The sequence below is a fragment of the Merops nubicus genome, unplaced genomic scaffold, assembly GCF_000691845.1.
Source record: "Merops nubicus isolate BGI_N331 unplaced genomic scaffold, ASM69184v1 scaffold49346, whole genome shotgun sequence".
In the NCBI taxonomy this organism is placed as follows: domain Eukaryota; kingdom Metazoa; phylum Chordata; class Aves; order Coraciiformes; family Meropidae; genus Merops; species Merops nubicus.
In genome coordinates this window covers 419-10,020 of record NW_008616538.1, presented here as the reverse complement: position 1 = coordinate 10,020, position 9,602 = coordinate 419, and the positions used below count along the sequence as shown (strand labels likewise).

The 9,602-nt window shown below is 57.1% G+C and overlaps 1 protein-coding gene across 1 annotated transcript; it reads right to left on the bottom strand.

Moving 5' to 3' along the window:
* Positions 1-2,104: 2,104 nt before the first annotated feature.
* Positions 2,105-8,610, bottom strand: LOC103775400 (TBC1 domain family member 24-like). The gene is made up of 6 exons (XM_008942849.1): positions 7,577-8,610; positions 7,127-7,285; positions 5,924-5,987; positions 3,976-4,071; positions 3,063-3,339; positions 2,105-2,250 (listed from the first exon to the last, which is right to left on the bottom strand). The coding sequence occupies exons 1-6, from the start codon at positions 8,608-8,610 to the stop codon at positions 2,105-2,107; spliced, it is 1,776 nt and encodes a 591-aa protein (XP_008941097.1).
* Positions 8,611-9,602: the final 992 nt, after the last annotated feature.

Below are 9,602 nucleotides of genomic sequence, written 5' to 3'. Positions count from 1 at the left end.
CCAGCCTGGCCAGATCCCTCTGCAGAACCTCTCTAACCTCAAAGAGATAACACACCCACCCAACTTGATGTCATCTGCAATCTTAGGAAGGAATGTCTCCTTCCAGACGTGCAGGGGTGGCAGGGCTCGGCTGCCATGGAGGCCAAGCAGAGAGAGCAGCTTGGCCACTGCCTGCCTGGGCTACCGGCAAGGGATGGGAGGCTGAGCTGGAGCAGCAGCCATGGTGCTGCCCTTCACTCCTCTCCTGGCCCCGTCTCACCAGGGCTGCTCAGAGCCATCAGAGCAGCAGTTTGCTCTCTGCTGACCCTGCTGCAGTCAAGTGACAACACAACCCAGATGAAAGATCTCTTTATATCCCGCAACACATCCCCTCAGCCTCCCGGCTCTTCTGCTTCCCCTGCGTGGTTTCAGGGTGGGGTTTTTCTTTTTTTTATGCTCCAAGAGTTTTGAACTTTATTCAGTAATGGAATAAAGCGTAAGAAGAAAAGACTGCAGCGTCTCCTGCAGCGATGGCAAAGGCGCTGATCAGGTTATGGCAGGGGATGCAATAACCACGCTGACATCCATCGTGAGGTATGGCAGCGTGGGTGCTCAGCGCCGGCAGCCTCGGAGGGAATCGTGAGGGACACAACCCCTGCCTCTGGTGTTTTCATACATTAGGCAGGTCCTGCTGGCCCTTTACAAGGAGCTACTCTGCAGACCGCTGAGAGGAGGTCAGGCAGGGTTGCTAATGAAGGGTTTTGCATTTCCAGGCATCTCATGCATCCTGTACATCTCCAGGCAGAGAGGTAGTACAGCCTCGTGGGAAGGGAGAGGGACTCCCATGGGAAACTCTCAGCCAGGCAGAAAGTCCAAGAAGGAAGGAAATACTGAGGACACTCTAGCAGAGCTTTATAATTGAAGGATTAATCCTGCGGTGCTCTGTTCAAAGGCCAGGCATGGGGATGCAGAGGGCTGTGTCTCACCTCCTCCTCTTACCTGGATGCCCTCTGAAGGCCACAAGCAATTCCTAGGTCTGCAGCATGACTGGCACTGTGTGAGCCCACTGCCATCTCCTGTCCCTGCCCGCAGCTCCTGCCATCGCTGGAGGCAGGCACCGAGGCAGCGACAGTTCCTGCTCTGAATAGCTCCAGAAGTGGAATATATAAAAGATAAAACGACAAGTGGAAAGTATATTTGGAGTGGGGGGGATGTCCACATCCTGCAGCCAGGATGATATCTCGTTCGTTGCCTTTTCTGACCGAGCTCCAAGTCCACGTTCACATTTCTTCTTCTAAAATGGCATATTTCCCATCACCCTGACCCCAGCTAGTTGGGGCACGTTGGTGAAGGCTCAGCTCATTCGTATTCACTGCTCACAGTCTGGCGCCAGCCCTTTGAGGTGAGCACAGATCTTCAGTTTAACTCAATACTGAGGAGGCAGGTACAGAGCTGGGGGTTCCTGTTGGCTGCTGGTGTATAAACACAGAGTAGGACTTTGCTAATCACTGATCAGCAGTTTCAGCCAGGGACAAGACGAGTCTTTAGCACTGTGCTGGGTGGCAATGGGTGCGTGATCCTGGGGGAGTCCTGGTGACCCACAGAGGCTACAGAACTCTGTGTGTGGCCTGAAGGGTGGTGCTGGGCTTGGGGCCACAGGGGAGTGGGGTTTGAGAGTGTTTCTGGTGAGCTTTGCACCTCAGTGTTGGGTTTTGCCTGAGCCCATAATCCCGATAAGATCTGCCTGTGCTGCGGTACCGCTGCTTTGCTGTTGAGTCCTAAGCCAGAAACGGGCCAGGGAGGTGTGAGGAACACCAGGCTGGCTCACCTCCCCTCCAGCATCCTAAACTGGGACAGACTGGGTGGAGCAGGCTGGGTGTAAACTGCAGAACTGGTCCTCAAACATCCCCAGAGGCAATGCCTATGGTCCTGTTCTCCACAGTGCCCTCTCTCCACATCACCACGACAGCTGACTGCGGAGGAGAGAATGGTGAGTGGAGGTGCCCGCAGTGCTGCCGGCAGAGACCACAGCAGGCACGCCAGGCTGGTGGCCAGCACACCGAGGGGTCCCCAGCTCCGTGGGCAGCCTGGTGAGGGGCTGTCGTGTGCTCCCTCGCAATGGAACCTAGGTGTTTTGGAAGCCCCACACTTCCAAGAGCTGCACTTTGAAGTTCTCCTGGCAGAGCGGCGGGTTGTCAAAGGTCTCGCAGTGCTCCGTGTGCCCCCAGAGCAGGTTGGCATCCAGGGACAGAGCTTGGCCTCCCCCTCCACCTGCAAAAACAAGTGAGGTGGTGAGGATCTGCTCTCCCCACCTCGCCACCCAAGCAGGGGCACCAGCCCAGCCAACGAGGTCTGGTGGGACTTGACCCATCTCAGCTTTCCACCCTTTGGCCACAGTGTAGAGCTGGGCTGGGGCTGCCCTGAGCTGCCTTCTCTGCTCGCTGGGATGGTGGTGTGGGGGCAGAGCTCTGAGAGCCATCTGCAGGGCAACAGTGCCGGGGTTGCCCTGGCAGCACAAGCTGAATTATTAAAGTGCTTGGAGAGCTGGAGTATGAGGAAAGCTCCTTACAGTCCCACAGCCAGGCTTGCCCTGAGCCCGCTCCTGGGAGCTGGAAGGGAGGCAGAGGCGCTTTGGGCTTGCTGTGGTCCTCTGCTTAACCTATCCTGGCAGTAATGAGGCACAAAGATTCAACCCCTCTGTGCCAACCTGACCCAGGAGCTGGCATGTCTACTCTGGGTGACCGTGCCCAGCCTTTCCTGAGCTGATCCCTACCTCAATCTCCTCTCTATCCCACACAAAGTGGAGGGAAGGGCTGGGAAAGGACGCACCAACCCCAGGGGTGTAAAGCCTTGCCAGGAGTTTGAGCTGTGGTGCTTCCCCTCAGCTGGCAGAACCCCTCTGGGGCTCTCAGAAAGAGGATCCTTGACCCTTGTGCACTCAGCTTTGCACGCTCCTGCCAGTTTGAGGAAGAGGGGGCTGACTTTAAATCGAGATCCTAAACCAGGAGGTCTTGGCTTCTGCAGGCAGCTCAGATTTTAAGCTGGAGTAAAGCCCTTCTAGGTGCCCACCGTTCGATAATTACCGATCACGATCCCTTCCCGAGAGCCGGCCATGAACATGGAGACCGTTTTGGAAGGCAGAAGGAAATGCCTGATGGCCAGAAACGGGGAGAGACGACCTTTCCTCTGCGGCGTGGGCACGGCGAGACGGTTGGAGCTGGAGCCGCGGCCGTCTGGGGAGGAGCCCAGCAGGGCTGAGGGAGAGGGGGAAGGCGACCGCTGGCGTGAGCGCGGCACGGCTTTGGCCAGCTCCGGCTTCTTGATGAACACCCACTCGTACCTCTCCGTCTCGGGGCGCACCTGGAAAGCGGGAGAAGCGTGCTGAGCTCTGTCCTTTGGGGCATCTCTCCATTGCTGGGGGAAGATGCTGCTGCCCTGCCCAGGTGGGCCGGGGGAAAATGCTGCGTGCCGGGTCCAGACCTGGGGCCAGAAGGGACGAGGCACCGTGGCAGTGCCAGGGCTGCTCTGGAGGTGAGCAAACTGCCTACACTGCCAGGAGGATGCTGGGTGAACACTGGTGGGTTACTGGACAGGTGCTGGCCTTTGCCCCCAGGATTTCTTGGGCCAGCTCAGTCTGCTCCCTCTGCAGGGACACTGGGGCTGATTCAGGAATGCTCCATCCTGAGGGAACAGGGCAGAAACCTGCCCTGCTCTGCACGCTACCTCACTGTCATCCCAGGAGGATGCCCTGAGACCCACCCACCCAGGCTTCTGAGCCTTGCCTGGGGGCTCGGGGCAAGCTGAGGCAGCAGCTTGTTCTCCTTTTGCTCTGATCCCACACAGCAGTTTCTGTGTGGCTGCTTCCTGCCAGAGCCAAGGGGCAGCGAGGGGGCCGTGGTCAGGATGCAGCTCAGAGCTACCATGCCCTGAGTTGTCAGCGAGTGAAGGAAAGAGTAATTAACATTAGTGTAAACCCGGAAAGAGAACGTGACTTACTGTGAACACAAAGCACTCCCCAGTCCCAAAAAAGCCTGATGTTGCACCACTCTTTTTCCTTTCACTCCAGTCAGAGGAGAGAAAGGCCCCACACACCTTTGGGAAAGAGCATAGGGAGCTGTCAGTGGAAAGATGGCTGGGGCCAGAGCGAGCCCTGAAAGCCATGGCACGAGTGTTAGAATCATAGAACCATTAAGATCGGACAAGACCTCCAAGATCATCAAGTCCAACCGTCAGCCCAACACTACCATGTCCTGAAGTGCCACATATGCATATTTTTTGAACCCCTGCAGGGGTGGTGACTCCAGCACCTCCCTGGGCAGCCTGGTACAACGCCTCACCACTCTGGCAGGAAAGAAATTCTTCCTAATATCCAACCTAAACCTCCCCTGGTGCAACTTAAGCCCATTTCCTCTCGTCGTATCACTGGTTACTTGGGAGAAGAGACCAACCCCCACCTCACACCAACCTCCTTTCAGGGAGTTGTAGAGAGCCAGAAGGTCTCAGCCTCCTCTTCTCCAGACTCAACACCCCCAGGTCCCTCAGCTGCTCCTCACAAGACATGTTCCCCAGAGCCCCCACCAGCTTCGTTGTCCTTCTCTAAACCCGCTTCAGCCCCTCAAGGTCTTTCATGTACTGTGGTGCCCAAAACTGACCCCAGTACTCAGCATTGAGCAGTGCCAGAGCTCTGCAAGGTCCCCCCAAGGCAGTCAGAGAGCCAAATTCTGCCACGCCAACTATACCCTGAATTACCAAGTCAACTGGAGGTCTTGCTGTGAGTCTTCTCAGCATCAGCACCTAAGGGGGGAGGCTCTGGGAAATTTAGGGGGTTGCTGTCCTGCACCAGAGGTGGTTGTGGTGGGCTGGGTGCTGGCTGATGGAGCAGGGCCATTGTGGCCGTGCTGGTGCATTCCTGGCCTGGGTTTGGGAGCAGGAGCTGTTCCTCCCACCTCCCAGCCCAGTCCTGCTCCTGGCCTTGGAGAGGAGTGTGTCCAAGTGTCCCTTGTCCTCAGTTGGCCCCTGCACCGTGGCGAGGTGGTTGCCTGTTTTGTGAGTCTTTAGAGAAAATGTGTTTAAAACGGCAAAGACTCAGGATACACATTTTTTTTTTCCCCATACAAGGCTTTTAACCAATCCCAGGGGTTCTTCCACCCATGGTCAGGCTGACCCTGGTGTGGTCATCCTTGACTTAACCATGGCTGGAAGGGACCTGCTGAGAGGCGGGAACTCATGTCTGCCCTTGGTACTAGCTAAGGAATAAAATGAGCTAAAACATGCAGGAAACAAGGGTTTATAATTTCTCTTCTCTTGCCTGGACAAGGCCTGAGGGGGTGGCAGGGTGTTTATGTCTGCACCACTCTGAAGTGTCAGGTTGGGGAGATCAGGACTGGTAGCTCAATAAATCTTAGGGACGCCTGAACAATTTCCAGAACCTGCCTCTACTGTCTGATGAAGAGTGGAGAGATAAGCTATGGGTTTATGAGCCACTCTCCACGAGTCCCTGGGAAAAGGCTCAGGGGAGTTTGCAGTTATTTTGGGGCTTTCAGATCCTGTAGAAGCTGGCCTCGTTTCTCCTCCGCTGCCCTTGTGTGGCTGCTCTTGCAGTCAGAGAGACATCCTTGCATTTAATGCACTGAAAGCAAGCCCCGGCTCTGCCGGCCTCAGCAAAGGCTGCTTAGCAAGGACTCTGTGATTTAGTCTGTATTTGCAGCAGAACAGTGTCACTCATGGCCTCTCTCCATCTCACCGACTCCTCCGCTTCCCCCAGCAGCACCCTTTGGACCAGCCTGCCTCTAAGTTGGCTCTGGGAGCTGGAGGTGCAGCTTGTTCCCTCCTGGGAGCTGGAGAAGCCCTGTGGCTGCTGCAAGAGGTGCTGGTGGGGTAACCCACCCTGTCCCCTTCCCCACGTTGGCACCAGCACAGCCCGCTTCACTGGGGCAATACTTACCTCCCCTTCTGTGGTTTTTAGGAGCAGCACTGTGGGTTCGTAGCCTTCACAGCACGTGTAAAACCTGCAGCGATGGACGGGAGGCTGGTCAGGAGGGCTCTGGCACCCGGGTGGGTGGCAAGCAGGAGGCTGCAAAGGGCCGTGGAGAGCAGTGGTGGCTCTTTTCAGCCCATTGCTGTGCCAGCAGCTGGCCCAAGGGAGCTCAGGGAAGGACAGCAGCAGAACCCCATCATCATGTAGCTGGGGCAGCTTCAGTGTTTGTGCAGGAATGGGGGCAGCTGGCTTATGGGACTTCTCAAGTCATCATTTTTGCTTGGTGAAGCAGGTAATAGCTCAGATAAATCCAAACACTAAATCCTCCCCTGCTACCCTCAGGCACTAGGCTGGGGAACAAATTTTGGGGGGGGGTTTATCAAAGGAGCTCAGTTTTAATCTGGATGTGGTCGGAATCTGGGCTCTGCAGCCTGTTGCTGCCTCGGGAAGGTGCAGGGCTGCGTGTCCCAGCACGGGGCTGCACCAGGGTGCCCTGGGGGCCCACTTGCCTCTCAGGGGCTGGGACAGTGTGTTTGTGGTGCTGACGGAGGCACAACCATGGCTGTGGCAGTGGGTGTCACCTCGTAACTTGTGTTTAGAGGCTTTGGTGTCTTCCTCGTTGCAGGATGTACCCACATGGTGTCTGCCCCTGCCCTGAGCTCTGCCTGCTCTGTGAGTGCAACTTCCCAGCTTACTGTGCTCCTACAGAGGAGCAGGTTTGGGTTCCCTGCCTGAAAACATCCATGCAGAGGCCACCTTGGCCCACTGGAAGGCTTTTGCCACCTCACAGGTTGGGAAGTCAATGGCAAACTCATTTTCTAGCTCAGTTTTGAGCTGACTGCAGCATCCAGCAGCCTCCCTGTGCTGCCGGGTGGGAGCTGGAGCCTTGGGGATGGTGTGTCAGCTGGACCTGGCTGGGCCTCACGTGCCAGGTGTGGTGTGGCCCCTGGGGACGTCCCCACACAGCCTATCCGCAGGGCTCGGTGTTCTCTGTGCCGATTGCCAACTGACTGGTCCCAGCTCCTGAACGGAGCCCAGGACAGTCCCAGGAGACCTCAAATGTATTCCACGGACACTACATGTTGCTCCTTTCTACACTACCAACCTCTACCCAGGTTTACACCCAGCCCATCCGACCTGGCCCGAGCCGGTGGGCAGATGACACCTGACCTCTGCAGGCTGCACCCATCCTCTGAGGTGGAGAAGAGCAGCAGCGGTGGGAAGAGGGAGAAGCGCTCGGGGATCCAGGACCAGACGACGCGCATCTCCTGGGCCGTCACGATGCTGGAGCTGAAGCTCTGCATGTCCACGGCCAGGTGGAAGGACTGCCTGTGTGAGGGAACACATCCATTACTGCCAAGCTGGGGTGCCCCTCTGCTTTTAGGGATGCAGCCCCCAGGCATCAGGTTTTGTCAGGCTTTTTCCATCGTGAGCTTGCTGTTGACTTCACTGCCTCTAACTGCACAGTGCCTCCTAATGGGGTCCCTGCCCCGGGGCTGGGGGGCACCCAGCAGAGCCAAAGCTATGGGAGATACCTGAAAGCTCCCCCCATGTTGTGTCTCCCCTGTAACTTGTGTTTCGCCCGCTTAGCCCCAAGAGCTGGCAGAGAGGTCTCCTTACCTGCTCTGTACCATGGTTATGCCCCTCTCCATTAATGCCTTCCTGTTGGCCATCTGGAGAAGCCAGATTTCCTTGCGGGAGAACAGCCGGATGCCAAAGGCTCTCTCCAGGAGTTTGTTGACAGTCACGTGCTCAGCAACGTTCTGCACAAAAGCCTGCAGGTCTGCCTTGATGTCGGTCCCCTCCAGCTCAGCTGAGGCCACCGAGAGCCTGTACTGCTTCAGCAAGGCCAGAGCAATGCGGTAGAGGACCTTCTGGCCCTCCAGCAGGTAGACATCAAAGACACGGATGGCATAACTGAAGGGGAGATCATGAAAGAGCCACGACAACCATTCGGAGTAGACCTCAAAGACGTTCTCAGAGGTGCTGGCTATGAGTTTGTGAGCTGCTGGGCAGTGCTTGTTGGCCAGATCCCCAAATGTCATGCAGGAGGCCTGGTGGGCCAGGAAGGACTGGTCAATGTAGCTGGCGTGGGGAGCGTTGCTGGCGATGAGACGAGAGATGTTCTCAAAGCACTGAGCTTCGTCTTCGCTGTAGTGCAGCAGCAGAGCCACCAGAGAGGGCAGGATGGGGCTGTAGGTGATGTCGGGGAACAGGTTGCCAATGCAGATGAGGATCTTCTTCAAGGCGGTGACCCCTTCCAGGTTGAGGCAGTACGTGGGCATGGGACACGCTTCCAGGAACTCGGGCAGAGGGTGGGAGCTCACACTCAGCTCCCCGAAGAGCCGGCTCGCCACGTCCCTGTAGACGAGAGCATCTGGGGTGACGAGCCGGCAGGTGACCTGCTGGAGGAGCTGCTGGTAGACCTGAGCTCTCAGAGCGCGGCTCGCCGCCCAGTAGCCTTCTCTTGCCAGCTTCTTCAGCTCCTTCGGGGGCTTGCTGAGGATGTCCCGGGGGAGATGCACCTCTTGCTCCAGGTCTGGCATCCTGTCCCAATCCACAAACTGTCCGCAGCCCAGGGAGGAGGAGGTGTCGATGTCCCACGTGTCAGCCTCAGAGGTGATCACCACGGTGACTGGAGAAGAGCCGAACATCTCTGTGGGACAAAGACCTTTTGTTCACCATGCTTGGCTGCCCCAGCTGACAGCGTTTCACCCTGCCTGAGAGCGCTTTGAAGCCTTAGTTATAGAATAGTCATCCTCCCCCCTGCAAAGGGAAGGTTCTCAGGAGGCTTCGCCTGGCTGGAGCTCCTTGCTTTGCCCTTGCCTGCTCACACCGGCTCAGGCCCCTGGGGACACTGTTGGCCAGGGTCTCAGGGAAGCTTGGGGCCAGGCACCAGCTGCATGTTGGGGCTGCTCCTCTGCACTAGGAGGGGCTTTGCACCTCTCAAAAAGCTCCTGACCTCCCAGCCTGTGACCTGCCGGGGAGGGGGTGCAGAGCGCGGGCCCACAGTCCCTGTACCCGGGGGTGACCCTGGGACTGCAGCCTTACACAAGGACAATGGGCAGCTCAGTCCCAGCCCAGCTCTGCAGGAGCAAGGAAGGACCTCACAGGCAGCGGGGCCCTAAGTGATGCCAAGGCTAAGAGGGACCATTTGCATCGTGTCCCCTCCCAAGGACTGAGCAGGGCAGGGGGCAATGTCCTGCCCAGGTCTGGCAGCCCAGGACCAGGTTGCTACAAGCCCAGACAGAGCAGGCAAAGCCAGCCTTGGGCATTTGCTCTCCCTCTTACTGCCGCCTTCCAAAGTCTCCTGACCACTTTAGCCCCTTGGGTGCCAGAAAGAATCACAGAATTGTTTGTGTTGGAATCAACCTTCAAGATCAAGTCAAATCATTAACCCAGCAGTGCCAGGTCACCACTAACCCATGTCAGGTTTAAACAGGTCCCTCAACGTCTCCTCACCAGACCTGGGCTCTAGAACCTTTCCCAGCAGCTTCGTTGCCCTTCTCTGGTCACACTCCAGCCCCTCAAGGTCCTTCTTGGAGTGAAGCACAAATAAGATACAAGGAGAAGGTGCTGCAGTGAGAGGGGCTCATCAAGAGTGCGGGATAGTTTGCGAGGTGACAAAGGGCCCCATTTCCCGCAT

Excerpts from the sequence above, each read along its gene's own strand:
- LOC103775400 (XM_008942849.1), bottom strand. The coding sequence starts at position 8,610 with ATGTTCGGCTCTTCTCCAGTCACCGTGGTGATCACCTCTGAGGCTGAC. Across the intron at positions 3,340-3,975 it reads GGGAGTGCTTTGTGTTCACA|GTGCGCCCCGAGACGGAGAG; the intron begins GTAAGTCACGTT and ends CCCGCTTTCCAG. Across the intron at positions 2,251-3,062 it reads TCGGGAAGGGATCGTGATCG|GTGGAGGGGGAGGCCAAGCT; the intron begins GTAATTATCGAA and ends TTGTTTTTGCAG.